This window comes from Schistocerca serialis, chromosome 6 (assembly GCF_023864345.2).
Source record: "Schistocerca serialis cubense isolate TAMUIC-IGC-003099 chromosome 6, iqSchSeri2.2, whole genome shotgun sequence".
NCBI classification, from domain to species: Eukaryota; Metazoa; Arthropoda; class Insecta; order Orthoptera; family Acrididae; genus Schistocerca; species Schistocerca serialis.
In genome coordinates, this window is record NC_064643.1 from 491085507 (window position 1) to 491111067 (window position 25561).

A 25561-nucleotide genomic window follows, 5' to 3' on the forward strand; every position below is an offset into this window, starting at 1 on the left:
AGAAATGAAGCACGGCAACTGACTAGATTTTTAAATCTAAGAGGGCTCTAATTTCTGTGCAGAATTTGATGTACTAAAGAAGCGGCCGCAAAGATTTTCAAACGCAGAAAAATTTTCGCCTAACTCTCGTTCAGAACATGTTCTATCATACGCAGTCTATTATTTGGTTCTTCTTGATCATTACCAAAGAAAGCAGCAGTGTAAGTAACAACAAATAGCAGTCTCTTGCCATTGTTTTGCTAATGAGACGATTCCTCTTTATTGTAAGCGGCGGTAGCGCGCACAAAAACAAGCCTTGCCGTGAGCGGCGACAGGCCGTAAACACGCACTATCAGAATGCGACAAACAATGCACGACACAGTACAGTATGTATCTTCAGCTTAGAGTGACGTAAACACCTATAAAAAAAGAAAACGGCACTTATCAGATCAAAGCAAAATAAGCAATCGATTCAAACCAGACGAAGCACGTGAAAAAGGAAGGGTACCCGTATAAATATGGACGGAGTGCCTGACGCATAGCAATGGCTACCTGGTAAAGCTTAACTGCTAAGCTTACGACTCGAACCAAACTACTGTAGTTTGTATCGTCATTCATTCGACCTAAATTGTGTCTCATACTACAATGGCCCAACTTTGTTTTGATTTGGAGGTGCGGCCTAAAACTTTTCTCTCCCGTTGAATTTGGAGTCTCAAATTTCAGGTGCGTCTTAGATTCGGGAAATTTTTTTTTTTTTTCCTTTATTTCGAGTCTCATTTTCCAGGTGTGGCTTAGATTCGAGTGCGGCTTAGATTCGAGTAAATATGGTAATCTCAAACTATAGGTGATATAGATCACACATGATCTCATATTGAAAACAACATCCGATCAGCTGAACAGTGGCAACATCCATTTGCAGGTGACTTCCAGAATGCTGCTCAATTTATCTTTACACAGGTTTCTTTATTATGATAGAGAAATCTTGTGCAGCATTTGTTTGTACTGAAAGATAAGGGAAAGAGAGTAATATTTCATTCCATAGTTGTTTTTAACATACTAAAAAATTGCGAACACATTTTTGAAGTTTGTCAGTGAATTTACAATCTGAAGCTAAAATGTCACACAGTTACCAAGCACATGCTGCTGGCCTATTTGAGAGTATTTGTGTCTAAATCTAATTGAATGATAATGGTCATCATATACTTATCTTATAGAAATATGTGCAATAGTTCATGAAATATTAGTTATGAGGTGTACCTTTTTATGTTTTCAATTCAACTTTATAACTGCTTTTAAATAATCCCAAAACTGGTCAATTTTACAACTGATGAAGTACGAAGGAACATTTGGACCCCTGTTTTGAAAATGTAGAATTTTAAGCCAAACCACTCCATAATGCTGTACAGCAAACATTCCTAACACCTTGTTGGAATATTCCACAAGTTGAAAAATTAAGATGTACATTGCTTTTAAGATTTAAAAATCTATGAATGATAAAGATTTTGAGATGAGAATCTTAATATCTGAACCAATACAAGAGTTTCCTTTATATATTATGCTCATTATCTGTACTAGATTAAGCAAAATTTGTAAAACATACACACTTAAGAACCGGACATTATGGAGATATGTGGATGTCATTTCTTATAAAATCTAATAAGACATTTCTCTCCTATTACTGAAAAGTCATCAGGAAAAACTAAATGCTCCCTGACAAACTAATATTCTGTCATCTGTAAAAAGAACTGCTAATACAATGTTTCAAACTGTTTGTTACCATTTCACCCAGCCAATTGTAATAACAATCATTGGTATTGCAAATTTCAGAGAAATTAGTTTCACTATACTAATGCAACAAATAGTTCAATAGTTAAAATCAATGCTAGACTTGTTATAAATGAGACAAGCTCTGTAACTGTTGGCAACACCTGGTTAGTAAGTAATGACAGAAGCTTGGCTCCCTGCTCTCCATCATGTGATTTTTAAGTAGGTTTCAAACCTTAAAACAGTAGCCAGGGAAGTTTGAGGTCTATATGCACTTAGTCTAATCTCTCAACGCGTCTTCACTTCTCAGTCTGCTCTAAGATCTCCAGACTGAAGTGAGTGATCGTGGTTTCTAAAAGAAAACATTATGCTAGACCTCAAGCAGAAACAGTGAATATATTTAACAGAAAGCCACTGCTGCCGAGTACAATGTTGGATGAGCAAGTATTTAGGGCAAAACTTTAACAGGCAAAGAGATTAACAAAACTGTGTGGGGAAAGTGATGAAGAGAATATCTATCACTGCTGGAGCTGCAGAAATGTTCTTAGAGTACATTATGCAATAATCAAAGTACCTATGTAATGCTTGTAAAGCCACTGTGTGAAATCATTAACAAATAATAATAATCCATACAGAGTGATACTACAATATATACACACTTTCAAAGACTAAGTTTTCTATGAAAATAAATGTAGCTTTAGTTTTAATAAAGCATAATCCCTATCAGTTTACACTAAATTTGACACACACTCAATAATCTGCCAGCCACATGTGCAAGGAATGGCCAGATTAGCAAGCAGTTAGCGTATCACCAAAAGCTACATGGATTTCATTGCTTTTCCTGTCTCATATAGCACTGATATAAACAAACAACTGAGTACACCACATAATCAGCTCATGATGCCTTCAAATGTTAAAATTTCTGTAGAATCTTTAATTAAATTGATGTGAAATATGCAATGAAGACCAATTCAGTTGAATCCTTATGTGTAACAGAATAAAGAGCAAGTGCGCTTTTTACTGAAGCACTATATTTGTAAAACTTACTATATTCTCAGCAGGGTGAGCTGCAATTGAACTCTGAATCCTTTTTAAGTACTCAACATTTCGTTCTTCTGTATCCTGGAGGTACAGCTATCTCTCATCAATTATAAACTTTTAAGATTTTCAAGTGGTTTCCATAATACATAAACTTCCAAAATGAAGAAACAGTTTAATCACTACATTACAAAAAGCAAGCATGTAAACAGGTAAATTTTATGCCTGATTGGGCCATGTTTCATGTTTCACTTATGCTTTCTGTGGTGTAACGGCATTGCTATAATTCTGAAGTACAAAATTACGGTACATTGTAAAAAAATCAAAATATATTTTGATTTGAAATGAGCAATTTGTTTTACATAGACGATGTAATAATGTGTACAGTATTCGTGTTTATTAATACTCTACTCTTTGGAAATAGCATGGTTTAATTTCTCATTTCTTTAGTTTTAGTGTTTCATGTAACTGTTTTACAATTGAATATTACATTGCACAGATCAGCATAAATAACGCCTACAGATATCAGAAATATATTCAATTACAGGTTTCATTCCCATGGTCTTGTTTTGTTTCAGACTCCACAACTTCCTCTTTCTCCTTTTCCATTTTTTATTTTATGAACTGGCAATATCAAGGTACATTTCTCAGAAATGAATACAATCCAAGTATTCTGACCAAATAAAGGTCTGACAGTCATATCGCCTTATTGACAATTATTTTTCTTTTCTGTCATTCTAATACTGCTAACTATCTATAACCCAGAGAATATTAATTCCTGAGGGGCCCAAGTTGACACGTCCTAGCATTCCATGTTCTCTTGTCTTCAGCTGGTGCAAGAAGAGCAGTATTGTATGGAACAGGTTGTTGCGACCCTGGTAAGAATTAGAACAAAATGATTATCAGTAATTCACAGTAACATATGATCACACTCTTAGGAACAGACTAAAATATATCCAATATTTATCAAATTAATATTATGCAAGCACTGTAAATTAATACAAACAAAAAGGTAAGTGTGTGGGAACCATGGGCTTTCTTTGAGATTAAAAGAACGCGAGTAAATAATATTATACTAGCAGCATCACCACTACTGACTAACTAATATAGCATTGCTTCAGTTGACTGTCAAGCATTTTAAAAATCCTCAAACCTACTATAGTGGCAAAACCTGAACTACATGGTATGAAATGCTAAGAATAAGACTTTAACACTAGAATACTCTAAATAATTCAATGATTTTTGGACAAACTGATATCTTAATATTACAATTTACCATACAATTTTGTGACCTTGGGATAATATAAACCCACCCAGCATAACTGCATTTAGAAATTTTATTTATTGGTATAACCATAATATATTTTGTAGAAATAATCTGTTTCAGCCAACAGCAGTCATCTTCAGATAACAATGAGAAGCAGCGTAATTTTTCAATGCTACGTTTAAGCACACCGCTGCTTCTCATCATGATCTGGAAATGGCTGATGCCAGATGAAACTATTTATTTCTAATAATATCTGATGATGCCAGTCAACAAGCATCTTATAAATTTTTGTAAGTCATTGTTTTTGTTTCCATGACAAAAATTTAATGTTTTCCACATGACAACTATCTGTGATTAAATATAATGACAATAAAATGGATGATTAAAAATTTGATTAATTTTAACTTCGAAAGAGAGAAACTAATGTTACTTACAATTATTTTCAATGTCATATGAAATACCAATTATCATGAGAAATTGAGAACATAGTGAAGCACCATCAGTGGCAAATTTTGTGTAATGACGTGTGAAATTTTGCTGCTTCTGCCAAGACTCAATGGAGTTTGCAATACTTCTCCTAACTAACATGCTGATGCATTTGCATCTGCGACAGAAGAGTCTTGGAAAATAGTTTATTATTAATCAAGCAACTGAGGACAAGACATGTTAAAAGCTCATGAAAAAGTTCATTGTCTGCATAAAAATAAATGTGTTACATCTTCAATTATGTTGTTGCAGTTATGCACAGATTACCTTTTCATCACTTATTGATTTAAACAATTTCATTACTCCATTGGGAAAAAAAGACCACTTCAGTTACTTTTATATTGTGGTAGATGAAGTTTCACATATGGCAAAATATTACCCTCTTTTTGTGTGCCATCATTTGCCAAAAACTCATTTTTATATTTTGAACTGTTTAAGGAATATGATAGATATTGCACAGCACTGTGGCATGCACAGGCAAGAATGGGTGCATTATGTACAATACAATTTCTTGAGACTGGACACAGATATAGAACTACTCCAAAGTTTTAAAAAATCAGTATGACAAATTCACTCATTAGAATGCAGCAACGTATGACCAAATGTAAACTCGTACAGAGTTTTATTCTCATTGTGAAATGTTCAATTTTTGTGCACTGGATTCTTAATTTTACAATAATTATGGGCATTAATGAAAAGATAGGCAGTTCAACATTTAGCTGCTATATGAGACTATCAAATGCTAAAGAATAAAATTTTTTACCAAACAGTTTCTTTAATATCACCTGAGAAAGATTGCAGGGCATCTGGCATGCACACACATCTGTTCCCCAGCGTAGTGAGATAGCCAGCGTGTGCACTGAAGCTGGTACGTAGTGTTTATTTAAGTCTGGCTAGCACCTGTTCCATGCTATCAGTTCTATCACCCTGTTTCCACTGTGTGCTGCTGCATTACAAAAGACAAGGATATTCTTCAAACTCATGTCGGCATGGCAGTACGGGGATCGGCTTCTTCCTTTGTGTGTACACTCTTACATTCATCTGAAGGTGAGTCATAACCCACTTTTAATTTGTTTATAATGTTACTTTGCCATCCTGAATATCTGTCAGGTACCTGAATTTTTAATGCCTGATGCAACAACGCAGTTTCAAATAATACTTGCACAACTAATGGTGTACTTCCGGTGTTCTGCAGAGTTCTTGTTTCCATTTTATGCATAATATTTTGATGATTGACCCAACTATCTTCTTCAGATCATCAAAATACATAAAATGAAAACAAAAACTCAGCAGAATGCCCAGAGGCACAACGTTAATCAATCATGTCAAGAAAACGAGCGATCACAACATTTACGCAATGGAAATAAATGTCATTAATCAAAATAAGCGCTACTTTTGCTATTGTATTTCCATTCCATTAACAGCATTCTTCTTGCCTGACGAAAGTTTTTAAAGTTCTTTTTGTAAGCATGTCCTAATTCAAATCTGGACCCTTAATCTCAAATATTTGTATGCTTTTGTTCCACTAGAAGACAGTAGTATTTTTTTTCATTAACTTTCAAGAACAAATAATGAAATAACTATAGCAGACAACTAATGTATCACCATCAGAGCTGTGCATCATGCCACATTTACCCGCCCAAGCCCGCCTATGGCCGACTGATCCATTCTGTTGCCTGCACAGCTGGTAGTCGAGCTCATCTATATCGGGAACAGAGTGCGTGGGTCATCATGTGCTGTTAAGGCCCATGGGTCATTCAGGTATCCAGCTGTGCCTGGTTGTCAACAGGACTTGGTGCAACTGGGAAACAGACAGTGCAGGGAAGGCGGGAATGACTGGCTACACATGAGCAGATTTGCTTTCTGAATTATCGGCACTCCTCTGAGGGTCATGAAGGCTTGATATGCTAGGAACAGGCACTCCTTTGAGGCTTGATTGATTGATTGATTTGCTAGGAACAGTGTTCTTGATCCTTCGTAACGAAAAATAGTTCTTATTGTAAAATAATGGATGTAACAAAGTAATGCATAATGCAATAATGAACATAATATAAGAAATTTTTTATTGGTTCATTCAATTTATTGTTTCCTTTTCAGCTTCTTTCTAAAGCCTCTGCCTTTCTGAGCTCTTTCATGAAATTTGATCTTGAATTTTGTAACTAAGTTTCTATTACACTTTTGTCCACAGCAGGAATATCATCTAGAAATATTTCAACAGTCTTGTTGTACACCTTGCTTTTTATACTCTTCCTTATGTAATGTTCATAGGTCATTTTCCATAATCAAGGTCATTTGCAGCACAATTTTGTAAATTTCTCGATGTGGTCAGTGGATCACTCCTTTCCTATATTGGAAGAAAATAGAGCTTGCTGTCACATGAGAACTGCAGGAAAAACCATGGACTTTATGTATGTGGTCTGGCCCATTGCTGCAGAAATCCACACATATACACCCAGCTAATGATCCCGTATTGGATGTTCTGCGAATGGCAGCTGACGGCCTCAAGGTCGTGTCTCCTCTAATGCAAGGTGAGAATTGCAAATGTTCCAGAACCTGTCCGAAATAGCTGTCACCCATCCCTAAAGTCCGTTTGTTTGTAACCAGCTAATGCAGTCTTATGCAAACAGTTCAGTGCACGACATTGTCACGAGCCCCTTTTGAGTTATCATACTTTATTATTATTACTATTATTATTTAATTATTTCAGAAATACATATCATACAGCAAACATCCTTACAACATCCAAGGATTAAAAATGTGAAGAAGAGAAAAAGTAAGTTTCCCTTAAACTGAAGAAGGGAACCAACACTCGTCTGAAGAAAAAAGGAGACAGCATGGGACGGAAAAATTTTATACAGGTTGTAGATAATCAAAATAAGGCTGTAGGTTTTGCGGAGTGTAAGTCATTAGCTTTCCAGTACCCTGTTGCAACACTAATATCGGCAAAGCTTCTTCTGATAGTCATAACAACAACAATGGCAACTTCCAGCATCAGAAAAACCTATTGTCCTGGCAAAGTGTATAACAATGTGGGCAAGAGATCAGAGGACATTCGGAAAGTTGTAGGAGATGCCGCTCTCGATCTTGCACAGACACTGCCAGAAACAGGAATGCAGTGCCCCCAATGAAATTGAAAGAGGCGTGCTTCCTCATCCATCAACAACTTCTCACAAGTGTTGCAGGACATTAAGGATGGTGCTTGCCCATGTACAGCTCACACATGGAGAAATGTGTACACTAAAATGCATTATTTGACTCGTACTATGCATTCAATCTCGAGAGAGTTGCAGTGCAAAAAATAAAGTATTTTTTGTTACAGAGGTCCCATTTGGTACAGAGAAAACCGCCACAAATTTACAGAACCTACACCAAACTCTTGAGGATAAATGGTTGCAGTAATATTGTCCTGATGTTTACACATCATTGAAATTAATAAAAAATGCCATAATTTATTTAAAAAGGACTGCCCATGCGAAAGACTCACTGTTATAGTTTAGTGTAAGCAACATGTTGAGACTTTGTTGGAATACTTTGTGTGTCAGGCTAAAATCTGTGTTTGCGCAGCATGAAAAAATTGCTGAAGATTGTGTGACTCAGGAAAAATACAGTTGTTTGGTTACTGAGATTTTCATGTAGCTGACAAATTAATTCAGTTTCTCCGAGTAATTCAAGAGGCTACCAAGGCTGTGGAAGTTGGCAGTGGTCCGATGCTATAGCTGCTTGTGTCATTGGTGTTCTAGGTTCAGGAGCACTGTGCTGAGAATGCAGCTGACAGTGAGGTAAGCAATCTCATACATGTAAAACGACACATTTACAAACAAATAAAATTTTTATTTTGGTTAAACATATTGTATTTAAAGAAGATGGCATGCCTCAGTATTTTCAAACATTTGTGGGAAATAGCACTACTGAAAGCAAGCGCTCCAAATCTCTTATGCAATGAGAGAGGAGGTTTATGCCGCAGCACATTCCAGATGTGTGTACTTCTAGGTAAATGCAATGTTATGTAGATGTGCGTAGTAAATATTTTATCGATGTCTAATTCCATTAGGAATTGTGTGCGCCACGAGCATGTTACTGTCAATATATTTTGGATAAATCGCACCATCGATTGTAAAGATTGAAACCATTTACTTTATAGATCAATTTCGGTCACTAAGTGACCATCTTCAGTGCAAACTATTCGAACCTTGTAAACCCACATTGTAATAAAACAACATTTTCCATGAGGTGTAACATATATGTGATGATTACTTCCAACAGATATCTTCACTTTTACTGCATATGATAATTTTGAATTACAGAAAGACCTATCTTGTGACCTCAGCAGTTGCCAATCCAACATATAGACTAATCTCTAATGTCTTAAGTGCTTGTTTCAAGAATAAATTATCCAGAATATCATTATGGTCTTAAAAGATTAATAATGTTTATTTACTTGAAGCAAGAAAGTTCACACGTCTTTCTTTTCTGAAGTTTGTATTTTTCTTTTAATTTTAATAAATATATTTATACGTAACAGATAATTTAGTTGCTGTATCATGTGGGAATGATGTCATGTAGATATTTTTGCACATATCGAAGAGCAGAGGTTCCTAAACTTTTTCATCCTTTTACCACCTTCCGCAATAAAGTATGTGCAAATCCCCACCTTATAAAACAAAAATGTACTTGCAGTAACATGGAAGTAATAGAATTCCTAGCAAATGATTTACTAGCCTCAATGCTTTTATATTGCTTTACATTTCGGTTGTATCACACTAAAAGATCTTTGAATACTTTTGCATAATGGATTAATCTAGTATGCCATATTAAAGTATTTTACATTTTTCTGTTAACCTACAAGTTTTCATTATGGAATATCTGAAATTACTTTCTCTGAGAAGTTTGTTTCTGTATTTATTTTTTATGTAAGTGTAAGAAGGAAAATCCTTTTCACATAAATATGTGGATGAGACAAATAATAAATTACTCTAGTTACCGCTTTATTTGACAGCACTGGAAACATTGCCTTTAATATTAACCAGAAACTTCTCTGTGACAGAGATTTATTTTGTAACTTAAGTCATTGGAAGTTCCAAGTAGCTGCTCCTTTTAATTTACAATTCATGTGGATTTCAACATTATTGTCTCTTCAAAGTGATTGCAAATCCAATTCTTAGTACTAGACAGAGCAGGGAAATGGTCTTTGACAGCTTTTCCAAATCCCTTTAAATGTTGCTTAATTATGTTCTTGACATTTTCGTCCAATGTAAGATGAATTTCTGCACGAAAGTTGTGAAGGATATAAAGTACTCAATTTGATTGGAATTTAAACAGATTTCCCAAACTGTAAGGTTTTAACAAGCAATTCCATATGGGCTCGAACATTACACAGGTTTGTGTTTGATCCATAAGTAATAAATTTAAACTGTTGCTTTTTAACAACATGTCTGTCAATCAAGCCACAGTCTGAAGCCAGACTTTGCCTTAGGAAAGATGTACCTAATGAGAAAAAGATAAACTTCATATAACGAGAACAGTTCTGTCATGATATAATCATCTTCGTTGTGTATCAGTAAAAACTTTTAAATACTTGCCATTTCCTCATACATTTTTACAAAAATTCGATAACTAGTGGGCACCTTTTAATAAAATTAATTATTTTTACTGCATCATAAGGTACAGAATGTTTTCACATGCACATAACAATACATTGATTTAACAAGCAATGGTGGAGTTTTAAGTAACCACCTTGTTCCTGATGTTACAGCCATCACTTATTTTAATGTAATGCAAGAAGTGAAGTACTGTGCCAGAAAAAGACTGCGCGAAGTAAAAAACGGCCTGCAAATGGTCCACAGAGATTTTGTTTGGCACGCACAACAGTGTGATACCTGGTGGGCAAGTGACATGTTGAGCAACTGAGCCGCAATGGCACCTGGGCAGACTCAGGATCTGGTGGCATACCGCTTGGCCCAAAAGGCCTCATGCAACTCCACTAGTTGAACGGACAGCATGAGTTGAAGCTCACCGGCAGTCACAGCTATGTTTGCGGGCAGGCTGCACAGGTTTGATGCATGCCTCTTGTCATCATTATTATGCAGGCACTATAACATGGCAGTTTTAGATGGGGATGTTTTGATCTATGGTTGCTTACAATACTGATAGAGATCAGGACTGTACCACTGCATTTACAGCACTGCCAGCTGTAACCAAATGCCTCAAGTATTTACACGCTGTTTAGTTTGCTTTTTGTTGTTAATTGCTTCTTACTTTCTTCTCTTATTTTATTTTGAAATGCGTGATTTGTAATAAGAGGTGGCGCTTATAAAACAATGCACAACGTGCTGGGGTTCTGTGAGGTTGAAAAGGAGCATTAGAAACTTGTACACACTATCACTCTGGCCCATAAATAAGCTGTGGCGAAAGTTTACGGAGCCTAGACAGGGTTAGAAAATTTGCCAGCTCTCATCCTGGTCAATCACCTGGAGCTCCCAACAAGAAAAGCTCAGTTTTAGCTGTAATTTGTGCACATAAAGACTGTATTTATCTAGGTATAAGACAACTACTCCCCAATTAAGAGGTTCCTTGAGAAAGGTATTTTTTTTATTTTATTTTTTTTAAATATTCTGATTAATTAAAATTACAAACTGTTTTACTGGCAAAGTATCTACCAAAAAGTTGTTATACCTATTCAAAACTTATGCCATTTATTGATTGTCTACATTCTGATAACACCATGAGAAATAAAATAAACAGAAAGAAATGGTTTACACTGATTTTCAAACCATTATCTTTTCTGCCTTTCTTGCTTACTAACCCTGTAGTCTATGGTATCACTATTTTTAATCAATGTCATTACTATCATAGTAGTAGCACAGTTATGAAATTTGTATCTTCTTTGTCACAACTATCTGGCTGTTCCTTCTGACTATGTTGTTATTTCTAAGGTTGTCGTTATGACTGAACCTGAGAACACTGCAGTTTTTTTCAATACATATTGTATTTCACTTCTGTACTAGCATGAGAGAGTTATCATGTCTCGTGCTCCCAAACATATCGCCTGCTCACCACTCTCTCACTGGCTATGTAGAACCAGCTGACACCCCCCCCCCCCCTTTCCTTCAGCAGGAATTTGGGAAAAAACCTTTTCTTATAATCGGGTAATCCTGTACATAGTTGTTCATATTTGACAATGCTTCCAACTAGGCAGCTGTTACATCTGAATTACTTTATTTTTATTTTGTTTCACTTAGGAAAAGATGCAGTAATAATAAAGAAGTTGATGACCTCAGTTAATTAATAATAAGGAATTCCATCACAAAAAAACAGCACCCTGCTTATCAAAACCACTTCCAGTGTTGCTTGAAAAGGATACAGTGGAAATGGGGCAGTTCCTCTTTAAAAAATATACTAACTTGATGGGATTCGTATGGCGATCCATAGTTAACAAAAGAAATCTGTTACCAGAACATGGTGATACTGTCCTCTGGCAGGCACGTTTTGTTGTGAACAGGAAGAGTAATAGGGAAGCTCACCACATCATTTTTTACCTTGATGAGTCATACAGCAACCTAACATGTGGCAAACATTGGCCGAAATCAAAAGATTTCGTGGCCATTGTGCTGTATGGAAGTGCCTCCAGAAGAATGACAGATGCAAATGTAGGATGGAGAAACGGGTTAGTAAGGCAAGCACAGCTACAGTTCTAGATGAAACTGACACAAGGAGACTATCATAGGCAAATTTGTTCACCGGATTTAGAGAAAATGGTTTTTGGAGATAGTGTAGCCAAATCTTCCACCCAATTCTGTCATGGATCATGTGTCCTACCAATGTAGGCAGGTGGACAAAATACCATCACTACATTACCTAAATGTGTCAATTATTGAATGGCTGCAAAAAAGGACGGTAGAATGCAAAGACAGCATGACAAATGCTGAGCTGCATGCTTCAATACAGGCAAAGCTAATGAAGAGACATGTAACCTATTAAGTAAGTGTGTAGACCACACTGTGCTTTGCCTGCCACCATACGGTTGTGGCCTGAACACTACTGAACTCGCATGAGTAAATATTAAATATTATACACAGAAGCATACTGTCTTCAGCAACATGCTTACAGCAAACATTCATAAACTTACAGATACTGCCTTTCATTCTGCTACTGCAAACAACTGTGAAGGGTAGTGCAGAAAAGTACAAGAGTGGGAGCATGATTGCAGGAGTGTCATGGAAATAGCAACTGATGACAGGATAATAAAAGCTGAAATCTAGCGAAAGCTCATCTCTTTTACAGATATTGTGGAATATGAGGCTTAACCTCACCAGATACAGTCAAGTACGAATTGTATGGTACAGAAATGGCCGAGTGTGACCAAAAAATTGTTTAATGTAAGTTACCAAACTTTTTCATGCTATGTAATAAAAGTAATAAGTTGTGAATAGTTATTTACTTTTATTGTTGAATATCTGTAATTGGTTTACCAAGCTTCCAGTTTGCCTATAATTTCATACTGTTTCTGATACTGATACACATTTTATAGAAATACATATTTTCACTGAGTGTGTCAGTATTAGTACAACAGCTCTAGTTTCCACTATACGATATAGTTTGGTCGGTTCGTTGATTTGGAGGAGGAGACTAAACAGTGATCTCATCAGTCCCACTGGATGAGGGAAGGATGGGGAAGGAAATCAGTCATGCCCATCCAACTGAACCATCCTGGCAGTTGCCTGAAGCGATTTAGGGAAATCACAGAAAACTTAAATCAGGATGGCTGGACCTGGGTTTGAACCATTGTACTCCGGAATGTGGGTCCAGTATGCTAACCACTACAGCACCTCACTCGGTAATATAATTTGTTGTTACCATGCGTCAGTTTTGCTTTTGCAGAAACATGAAACATTAGCATAGGTTGGCTGACCTGTGAGACAGTGGTGGGGCTTCTCCCATCCAGCTCTTTTATCCTTCACTGGCCTAAGCCATTGTTTGTTTACACTAGTGACCAATTGTCAGGGTACAGTGTTTCCACTCAACCTTTTCAAATATGGAAGTGTTTTCCATGTATCATAAAACTCAATAATCAGCCAGTAATTATTCAATAACCACAATCTGTAATCACATACAAGTTCTATCTGGAAAGTAATACCCTTTAGACTGTATATAAAATACTAAAAAAAGTTAAAGTGAAAAGGAAAGCTGCTACTCAGCGTATAACAGAGATGCTGAGTCACAGGTAGACAACAGAAAGACTGTCACAAATAATAGCTTTCAGCCAGTAAGGCCTTCGTTAGAATTAAATGGCAAGCACACACATACACACTCATGAAAACGTAACTCACACACACTTAGTGTGGCGTCAGTTGCCTAAGACTGCAGTCGTGTGTGTGTGTGTGTGTGTGTGTGTGTGTGTGTGTGTGTGTGTGTGTTTGCCTGTGTGTGTATGTGTGGGTTTGCCATCTACCGTATTTACTCGAATCTAAGCCGTACTTTTTTCCGGTTTTTGTAATCCAAAAAACCGCCTGCGGCTTAGAATCGAGTGCAAAGTAAGCGGAAGTTCTGGAAAATGTTGGTAGGTGCCGCCACAACTAACTTCTGCCATAGAATATATGTAGCACTACACAGGCATGCTTTGCAGGCACAAAGATAAATACTGACGCCTAACCCTCTGCATCAGTAAAAAAAGGTGGAAGACGAGCTTTTTTCTCCACCTCGAGTTTCGACCACTGCATTTTCATACATTATCCAACGAAGTAAATGCAAATTCCATACTGTGCATCTTCGAATATAGCAGCATTTCAATGTACTACGAAAATCCGACTGGCAAGACTGTTTGGGATGTTTGTCAATATGGCCAACTCTACGTTCTGAATTTTTTTCCTACCTGTGAGAAGAGATGGTTCCTTATAGGAACTTATATGAATTGTGAATTGCATGCTGTATTCTCTTCACCATAAGAATAATACGAATATAAACATTTTGCCATGTATTCTTTCGTGTTTGCTGCTAACTCATTTAAATCCTGTCTGCCTAATAAACTACAAAACTAGAGTGAGACAACAGCAAACACGGAAAAATATAGATATCATCCCATGTTTATATTCTTATTATTCTTGTGCCTAATAGTGATACAGTCAGAAATGAAGCACGGCAATTGACTAGATTTTTAAATCTAAGATGACTCTAATTTCAGTGCAGAATGCAATGTACTAAAGAGGCGTCTGCAAAGATTTTCAAACGGAGAAAAATTTTCGCTAAACTCTCGTTCAGAACATCTTCTATTATACGCTGTCTATTATTTGGTTCTTGTTGATTATCAAAGAAAGTAGGAGTGTAGGTAACAGCAAATAGCAGTCTCTTGCCATCGTTTCGCTAATGAGACGATTCCTCTCTCTCTCTCTCTTTTTTAATTGTAAGCGGCAGTAGCGTACACAAAAGCAAGGCATGCCGCGAGTGGCGACAGGTCGTAAACACTCATTATCAGAATGCGACAAACAATGCATGACACAGTACAGTAATGCATTTTCAGCTTAGTGTGACGTAAACACCTATAACAAAGAGAACGGCACTTATCAGATCAAAGAAAAATAAACAATCAATTCAAACCAGACGAAGTACACGAAAAAGGAAGGGTACTCGTATAAATACAGACAGAACACCTGACGCATGGCAATGGCTACCTGGTAAAGCTTAACTGCTAAGGTTACGACTCGAACCAAACTACTGTAGCTGTATCGTCATTCATTCGACCTAAATTGTGTCTCATATTTCAATGGACCAACTTTGTTTCGATTTGGAGGTGCGGCCTGAAACATTTTTTCTCCCCTTGAATTTTGAGTCTCAAATTTTAGGTGCGGCTTAGATTCGGGAAATTCTTTTTTCCTTGATTTCGAGTCTCATTTTTCAGGTGCAGCTTCGATTTGAGTGCGACTTAGATTTTAGTAAATACGGTAATACTGATGAAGGCCTTACTTGCCAAAAGCTATTATTTGTGACAGTCCTTTTGTTGTGCCTATCTGCGACTCAGCATCTCCGCTATGTGGTGAGTAGCAACTTTCCTTTGCACAATATTGTTACATTCAATTCTGGATTTTCCATTGTTTGATTAAAACAGTTAAAGCAAATTTATTAAACAAATCTTAAAAACTAAACACATGTATTGCTTATCTACATAATCATCATTCGTTATACCTCTTTCTGAAAGATGGCAAATTCTTTCTGCATAAAAATATCTGGCCTTAATTTGCACCAGTCCACGACTATATCTTGAACTATTTTTCGGTATTCCTTATGCATTAATAGATGGAAATCATGCTAGTGGATTCTGTTCAAATTCCATTTTCAATGCTGAAAATCAAATGCAAATATTTGTTCCACTAATATTTGTTGATTACAAACCATTTTTCGGCTTTCTGGGTATTCATCAACTATCGCCTGTTGCTGGTCCAATAATATAAAAATGGTTGTCACTGAAACGAATATCAGCGGAACAAAATACAGTTACTTTGCTTTTCAACCTTAAATATGGAAATCCTGTGGATCTTAGCCTGGGCAGATACTGTTCTGTTTGAACTAATAAATTTTCTGTCCCCTCTGGGTACTGACTACAGACAAATGGCCATTTTTGTCATTATAATGACTATTGTGCTTCCATTCTTAAACACCACTGACATTTTCATTTTCACTCATCATCTTCAATCTGTGTAAGCATGAATTTCATAATAAATATCAACAGATTTGGGTTTTTTGCCACTGAAAACCTTATAGTAGAATGGATTTCATATTTAGTGATATTTTCAATTTCAATGCTCTTTTTGTATGGATACTGTAGTTTAATGAGAACCAATGTGGTTCTTATTATGGCAGCTCTAAGCACTCTCACCAATCTCATGAGCCAGTGTAGTGACTGGTCCAGCCCAAGCTTTTTGTGATCTGAAAATCTGATACTGTGTATTTTCTATTACACTTAATGTATCCTTCAGCAAAAAGAATTTCACTATAAATAAAAAAGAAATACCTCACTTCTTTCTACCCTTGAATACTTCCAATCTTGGTTATATTTTCTACTTTTACTTTCTGCCATTATCATCATATATATACTACTATATACCTTTGCTAGTTCCAGCTTCTCATCTCCAACCATAAGGACATAGTGTGGAGGGTTGGTTTGGACTTCATGTATAATTGGGAAAGTCTTTCCCTTTGGTAACTTCTCTGTTGATTTGAGAAAATACTGCGATGTAAAAGGTCTTCCTTCAGGATTGTGTGGCAATGGAGGCAGCTGTGAGTCAAAATATGATGCCAACAAATGCATAACCACCTGCAAACACAAGAAATACAGATAACATGGGAAGCATCTCAATGTTAACAATTCAAGTAAAGGAAAAGATTTCTGATTTTAAAAGTGGATATATCAGCACATGACTCCAGCTGGTACAGGCATAAAATATCTGGACAAAAAATAAATAAATAAATAAATAAAAAATTTAAAAAAATCAATCAATCTTGTAAATTAAATTACAAACAAGTGAAAAAATATACATTTACAATATCTTGGGAGACTGGCCGTATGAGAATATATATGAAACCTTTGAATTACGAAAAGCAGTGCAGATGTTGCAAAGATTCATTCACCTTGTTCTTCAATGCCTCCCACTCTGTTTTAGGTACTTTGATGACGTGCTCATGTTCTCGGAGACTGAGGAACAACAATAACGGTTCAAATGGCTCTGAGCACTATGGGACTTGACATATAAGGTCATCAGTCCCCTAAACTTAGAGCTACTTAAACCTAACTAACATAAGGATATCGCATACATCCATGCCCAAGGCAGCATTTGAACCTGCGACCATAGCGGTCAGGCGGTTCCATATTGAAGTGCCTAGAACCGCTCGGCCACACCGGCCGGCCGAGGAACAACAATGACAACATCTACAAGATAAGATCAAGTGTCTGGAGCATTCTGGAGTAGTGCTGATCACCATCAAATGTGTTTTTTAGACAATCTGAAGTCACTTTCTTCGGGGCATTGAATCTCTGCTATGGGCTCCCTACCTGACAAAGAAGGTTGAATTTACAGTTATATAGGCTGACCACAAGCAAAGAATTTCTTCGGTTCCTTGGTATGCTGAACTTTTGTCATCGCCACTTGCCTCATGCAGTACAATTGCAGGAACTATTGACTGCAGCACTTACTGGTCCCAAGACAAAAGGCAGCTCCAAGTGCAGTCGACAGACTGTGTGTTTCACATTCGAGGCCATGAAACAGAGCATGGCTAAGGCAGTGCTTCTAGCTCATTCTTAACTTGATGCACCTCTTGCATCAGAGGTAGGTGGAAGCCAGACGGCTACCAACGCAGCATTAAAGCAGGGGTCAGACAGTTCATGGCAACCACTGGCACACTTTTCTCAAAAACAGACACCATCACAGAGAAAGTGGAGCACCTAAGATCATGAGCTCCTGGCAACATATGAGGCAGTGAAATACTTCAACCCTCAAATCAAAATGTGAGTGTTCACAGTATTCACGGACCATAAACTGTTTAGTTTTGCATTAAAATGTAACAGTGTCAACTGTTCTCCTCATCAATTCAGTAACTTAAGAGTTCATAGCCCAGTTCACTGCCGACATGATACACATTTCAGGAATCAATAACATTGTGGCCGACTGTCTTTCACGCATCAGCAGTGTGATGAGTACTATCGACTTTTCTGCACTGGCCCGAACACAAAAAACAAGACGAGGAACTCTGAAAGTTCATGGATGATAATACGTCTGCATTACAATTGTAACTTGTCAGCGACCTGGCCCATTGCTTCCAGCAGCTTCCAGACAAGCTTTTGACAGCATTCATAACTTGTGCCATCCAGGAATACATCCCACTTTTTGCTTGTCTCCCAATGTTTTGTGTGGCCAGGCACAGAAAAGGACTATCGAGAATGGACAAGGACATGTTTGCAGTGCCACAGGTGGAAAGCGTCTTGCCATGTACATTCCCCAATCGACGATTTTCATACAACTGTGTGTTTCAACCATGTACATCTAGATGATGTGCAACCAGAGGCAGTGCCAACAGATAGTATTACTGCCGAAACGGTAGCCTCTACCTTTGTGTCAATGTGGTTCGTGAGGTTTAGGTGCCCACAGCATATCACTACCGACTGTGGATGGTAGTTTGAGTCGGACCTGTTCACACAGCCTGCCAAGTTTTGCAGGTATGTTCACCACTAGACCACCAGTTACTATCCCACTAGTAATGGCATGACTGAACGCTGCCATCGTTGTTTGAAGGCGGTGCTCATGTACCATTAAAACACATGAACTTTGTCTCTTCCAATGGTTCTATTTGGCCCAAGGTCAACTTATAAACTTGATGTCAATTCTTGAGCTGCGGAGTTGGTCTACAGAGATACTTGCATCTGCTTGATGAATCTGTCAATACTCATACACTGCAAACTTCCTCGCAAGACCAGCCAGATTTCTTACATCATCTGTGGAACCACATCCCACAGATTCCACCTCGAAAGGCTTCACATCACGGCACGCCGCACAGTTAAGTGCATCACAACCTGCATTACTGCTTACTTGTTATGCTCTGCACTGATGGTAGAAAATCACCTAACAACCTCTGTACAATAGCATGTACCACGTGTTATGGAGAAATACACAGATGATGGACATGCTGGTGAACAGCAAGTCTATGACAATTTCTCTGCACAGACAAAACCTGCATATGTTTTTCAAGAGGCATTACTGTCCACTACCAAAGAGATATCAGAACCTGCCTGAACAAGATGCCTAGCTGCTAGCACCACCACCACCGCCACTGCCACCCACAGAACATCTGGTGATGCAGGTGACCAGCTCCAGATTTCGTGTCCACTTCATTGCTTGTTTCTTTGATACAGACACTCTGCTTCAGCCAGCGGGCTGACATAGCATCCGATGCAACAGCTCTTACCCACTAGTGAGGAGAAGTCAAGTGTTTGCTTAGCATGTGTATGTGCAGTGTCGGACCTGTCAAGGTAGTTCAACGCTGGCTGCCAGAGGCAGTTTGTTTTATGGGTGATAGTGAATTGTGGCTGACAAAGAGTTCCATACTGAGCCGCCAGAGGTTCTGGTTTTTTATTTTTCGCCTGCGCTTGTGCATTCTCCATGCGGGATGTTTATTCCTTGTTTTTTAAGTTCCATGTTCTGGACTGTTGCTCTGGGTTATGATGCAATTAGCTTCCTGTTTTTATTGAATTAAGGGTTTCCTGTCCAGCTAAATCCTTTGGCATTGGATTAATCAGAATAATTAAGTCTATCAGTTTTAATTACACCAATGCCAACAACCTTTACACAGTATTGCTAACATACTTTGCATATTTTCATGTACTACTATAGTATGACATGATTTTCTGGGTGTAAAGTTTATTACACAGAAGCATACAGTAGTAATCTGTGTGAAGTTGATAACTAGACATTCAGCATAAGTCTCTCTAGAAACCTAGGAATTCTTACATATATGCATCGATGTGTATACTCCCTGATGGTATTTGTGGTTAATGCAACAGTTAATTTATGATAAGCTGTGCAATCCCCAACTACAATGCTACAAGTAAAGTTATTTCCATATAGAATATGTATCCCTGTCTACGGATCAGAATGTAGTTTTATATTCTGGTGCAAAAGTCTTTAACAGGTCACCAGTAGACATCAGGCAGGAAACTGAAAATCCCCAGATATTCAAAGACAAAGTAAGAATACCTTATTAGTCACTTGATCTATAATTTATGATAATAACTAGACTTTCACTGATGTAAATTCTACTTAAATCTAATGCCTGTATTTAAAGACGTCATGACTTTGCTAGTACACAGGCAGCAGAGAGAGAGTCGTGTGTGAAATTACACAAATGCTTAGTTTGAAATATTAGATAAAAGCACAGCAGGTAGCAATTAAAAGATGAAAAGCAGTAGCTTTTTTTTAGATACCCGTTTTCCTCCTAACAATTGTGGCAAACATACTTTGACTAAGCTAGAAGTAATACCCACAAGTATCAGTATAATTAGATTATCACTAGATATAATTTGTTGTTTGTATACTGTATAGATGTAGCTAGCAGTACCTGCTTCTGCTCGTTAATGAATAACTTGATTTGATTTACATCTTTGAAGACTTTTCTTCAAGATAGGCTTTATTGTGTATGACGTATTTCTTAACACTGCTGCCACGAGTTCTACCAGGGGAAATATGGGAACCTCTCCACTGGAAGAACAGAGTTGGTGGAGGGCTTCGGTTTACATTACTGCAAGGTGTGTGTGTGTGTGTGTGTGTGTGTGTGTGTGTGTGTGTGTTTTAAATGTGCTAATGTGCTGAAATGAAAAGAATGGATTGATAGGGATGAAATTCATGAACAGGAAATGACATGAAATCACTGCAGACTGATGCTGAAATTGCAGTGTAATGAATATATAACAGCAATTTAAATTTTGTGCCACAGCAGCTCTCTAACCCAGGCTTCTGCTTATTGTGACCGGCTGTCTTAACAATTACATTAAGCACATCTATAGGACTGACTGAAATACTCATTGTCCACCTACATGGAAACAATAGTGACATCAATATTAAACTCATTTTGTTATGTATTTCAGTTATTCTAGAAGGAAAACATATTATCATAACATTCAAAACATAGCACAGCAGAATGACTTTAACCCTACATTAGCACTTGCACTATATGATCAACGCACACAATCATAACCCAAAACATAAGTACAGAAATAATGCTATTAAGAGAGCACATAATCGCACAAAAACCTACTTACGTCAAACCTCATATATTGGCCAAATTTCAGAACAACTCAACGATTTAAAAACAAAATGGTGTTTGGTACAAATAACACTTTTAAACTAAAAGCAAAAACAGGAAAAACTAAAACCCCAATTATCTCGAATTCAGGAAAATATAAAATCTCATGCAACGATTGCAACCAATGTCACATTGGATAAACAAATAGGAACTTCACAAATAGGTTCAAGAACACAACTGAAATTTTGAAAGTAATCAATCCACATTTTAAATGCACTTTATGCAACCATAAACACATCAGAATGAATAGAAAATGCAATGAAAATTCTACAGCGTATATCCAAAGGAACTATGATCTATATCCTAGAAAAACTAAAGCACAAACAATATTCAGGAAAGTTTATTGAATTTTTAAAGAAAAACGGGTGAATTTCAGAATTTAATGATACCAAGAAATGAAATAAAAATAGCAGAGCTTTGAACACAAACTATTTCTTTGCACAATATACGAAAACATATGGTAACATGATCTCTGTAATGTAAACTCATTGTAAACATATTTGCATCAGTGGAGTGGACCTTGAGTGAAATTACATTTCCTATGAAATGAAAGTAGGTGCACATAAAAAGTGAGCACCATACATAAAGTTCTAATGAACTTCAACAGCATAAAAACAGAGAAAAACTCTCAGCAAAACACTTCAGGGCACTATATTGTGATGTCCAAAACATAAAGCAAATAATTACCAAGATAGAGGTAAGTCATACTTTTATCACATTACACAAAAAATTGTACCATAATTAATATTTCAGGATCACTTGAAAGTGGTATAATTGCTGAAAGGAGACCCACTATATGTAAATAATGACCGAATAAAATCGGTGTGCATCAGAAACTGATAAATAAATACCATGTTAGTTACTGACTTAAGGCATTTGTGGTTAAGTACAATGCTGTCAGAGGAGCAGTATGGATTCAAGAAGGCTGGATTGCAACCAATCTAATCTTTGGACTTCGTCTGCTCATGGAGAGGTATCAACAACATGCAAGACTCACTATATTGCTTTCAATTCTGTGATTAGGATAAGTTTAGGTTGTGCTATGACAGAATGGAATAAGCGGTAATATGAAAATGACTGAGACCTTATACAAGGTCATCAACAGTGATGCTAAAAATAGTAGTGGAAATGACCACAAGAAAAGATCAGAACCTTACACACTGTCTAGGAATGATGTGCCACCTTACGGCAGAAGAAGGATATATAACAGAAGAAGCAGTTTCTATCTGGAAGAAGGAGGCAACACTTAAGAACAAATGAGACATAGACTACATATATTTTATTTCCATTCTGACCTATGGGTATGAAACATTGACATAGAGGCAGAAAGATGAAGTTGAATTCAGAATGGAATGGAGGGAAATTGATCAAGTTTTAACACAACTGTTCAAAACAAGAAAAGATCATTTAAGGGCAGGGGACGGGCAAAGGGGACCTGTTGAAATTTTTGTGAAAGCAATAATGAAGAGGGAGGTGTGAATTTTGCCAAAAATAGATCTAAATTTTCAGGTCTCTAGTCATTTGTGTGTGTGTGTTTTTTTTTCCCAATTATTCTCAAGTTGAGCAATCAAACCTGTATTTTTGTAGTGGTTTTTACTTCCATTACCATGCGTAAGATAAGCTGTAGGTACACTCACCACAAGATGATCAGTGATGATATTTAGAGACACAACGAAGGAGACCATATGAATGAAAGGACACAATTGAGATTTCTTAGAAAAATAAAAACTGATATGAAGATGAAAGTTGCTCGAAGTACGTCATGTTCAATCCAACAAACACGATTTGATAATTTAGAGTATGTATGTGTTTTGGCATAAAGTCAAGTGCCAACACACCAGTTGGGAATGACAAAGCAGAGAAGGCTGTGAGAAGTGGTCAGCCAATCGCACGCTGACCAATGTCCCTTCCAGCATGAAGCTGCTATCCAAGTGGGCTGCCACAGTCAGGTGTGGCGCTTATGTCCTCTTCACCTAGGGGTACACTGAATCTTGTTAGGCCCTTCGACTGCAGCATCAATGTTTGCGACTTCATTAGCTAGCTCTACGTGGCACAGGCTTATTCTGAAGAACATTGATTATTTTGTATGTTGCCCTTCATTTCTTGATGTAATAAAACTCATTAACATGAGTTGGTTGGTTGTTTGTCTAGCGAACCAAGTAGGCAAGATCCCTAGACACAAAAAGATTGGCAACGAGGTGAACGAATCCCATAGCACCAACCTGTTAACAGAGCAACCAGCTGCCACAGATATTCTTTCGTTGTGGGCTTTTGTGTTTTGATGGTACCTTAACTCTACCTTGTCTTTTCTTTGCAGGGGTGTGTTTACAAGTTTTAACAGTGTCTCTCCGTGTGTTTTTTCTATTCAGTGTTTTCAGGTGGCTGTTGCAGAAATTTTCTGTTTGTTTGTATGCATATTTTTTATTGCTTGCATTTTCCTGTTTCAAATGAGCAACCCGCCTCTCCTCCCCCTGCTCAGGCACTTCGGCTGCAAGCGATAAACGCAATGCAGCTAACAGATTTTTCAGTTGCAGATGCTACAGATTGCAATCCTTCTCAATATGGTACAGCAGTTACTCGCAAACCAAGCTCCGAACGCTGTGCAACGTGCAACAATTGTAGCCCAATGCCGTATCACCTTTTCGCCAGTATAATGAAAACGAAGAGGAATGGTACGATTGGCTGCAGCAGTGAGAAGCCCACATCATTGCTAACAAAGTATCAGGTGCTGTGAAACTACATTACTTTTTGTCAACGGTAGGAAGTGCAGTCTTTCACCTCATTCAGAAATTTTTCCCCAACACCACTCTGAGTGAACTTTTGTATCATTAGGTTCTCTAACTATTATGACCAACAAGTGAATGTGGTGGCAGCTAGGTACCAATTCTTTTGTTGCAAGAAAAGGTCAAAACAAATTTATCGTGAGTGGGTAACAGATTTGCAGGGTATGATGAGGAAATGCAAATTAAAATGTGCGTGTGGTGCTTTATATTCTGATGTTATTTGCGTGATGAGATTGTGTACAGTGTAACTGATGTCAAACTTAGAGAACAGATTTTGAAATAGTCAGATTAATCATTTCATCACGTAGTGCAAATTCTAGATCAGTATGATTCAAGTGCCGTAGCAACTGATAAATTTGAGAAGCCACCAATTTGTCGGGTTGAGTCACCCTTGTTTACAATCAATCCAGTAGGCAGCAACAGCACGCACGTGCCCAGCATGTGAACAGTTCTCTAAACAGGCGGACAGAATTAAGTCATGCCCTCAGTGCTAGTCAGGGGACAAACGCCACGACTGCCCATCCAGACAAGCACATTGTTACGCCTGTGGCAAGAAAGGTCACACACAATCCCAAGCAAACAGCTTCTTCAATGCTACACCAGTCCAACCAACTTTTTGTTCATCTTACTTGAAAATGTGTGAAATTTGTGTTGGACAATGGTGGCTCTGTTACATTGATGAATCATAACACATATGAACTGTCAGGCTCCCCATGCCTGTCTAAATCTAGCATGCACCTGATGGCTTATAATGGACAAGACATTCCCATTCTCAGAAAATATACTTTGCCTGCCGTGTATCGCTCGCATACATGAACTGTGACTTTTACTGTGCTACAATCGTGCGATTGTGAGAACATATTTGGCCTTGGTTCATTTGATTCGTTTGGCTTTCAAATTCAGGACAATGTGTTGTCAGTGACTGCATTCAGTGCCAAAGACAGTATAGCTAGCTTGCTGAAAGAATTCCCTGAACTCTTTCCTGAAGGTTTAGGCAAGGCTAACAATTTTTTTGCACATATTACTTTGAAAGACTATGCTCAGCTGAAATCTTGCCAGGCCAGAACTGTTCCCATTGCATTAAAGGACAAAGTGGCTGCTGAACTTACAGAATTGCAAGATAGCGGAGCTATTGCACCCATACAAACAGTCACTGGGCAAGTTCACTGGTTTTTTTTCACATCAAACATTCAGGTCGCATTCACCTCTGTGTTGAGTTAAAGTCTACAGACAACCCACAAACTGTCATTGATACTTATCCATTGCCATGCCCAGAGGATCTCGTGGACAGATTAGGCACTGGTCGCTATTTTTCAAACATTGATTTGCGCAACACATATCTTCAAATACACTAGATGAAGAATCTCAAACCATGTGTGTTGGGAACACTCATTTGGCTTGTTTA

General features: G+C 37.5%; 1 protein-coding gene across 1 annotated transcript in view; it reads right to left on the bottom strand.

Moving 5' to 3' along the window:
* Nucleotides 1–2936: 2936 nt before the first annotated feature.
* The window catches only part of LOC126484265 (transmembrane protein 209), a 153355-nt gene continuing 130730 nt past the window's right edge, over nucleotides 2937–25561 (bottom strand). Inside the window, exons 10-11 of the mRNA XM_050107687.1 lie at nucleotides 16629–16838; nucleotides 2937–3656 (exon numbers count right to left, since the gene is read on the bottom strand). Of these exons, the coding sequence (XP_049963644.1) occupies nucleotides 3528–3656; nucleotides 16629–16838 (339 nt within the window). The 3' untranslated portion in view covers nucleotides 2937–3527. The remainder of the gene's footprint in view (nucleotides 3657–16628; nucleotides 16839–25561) is intronic.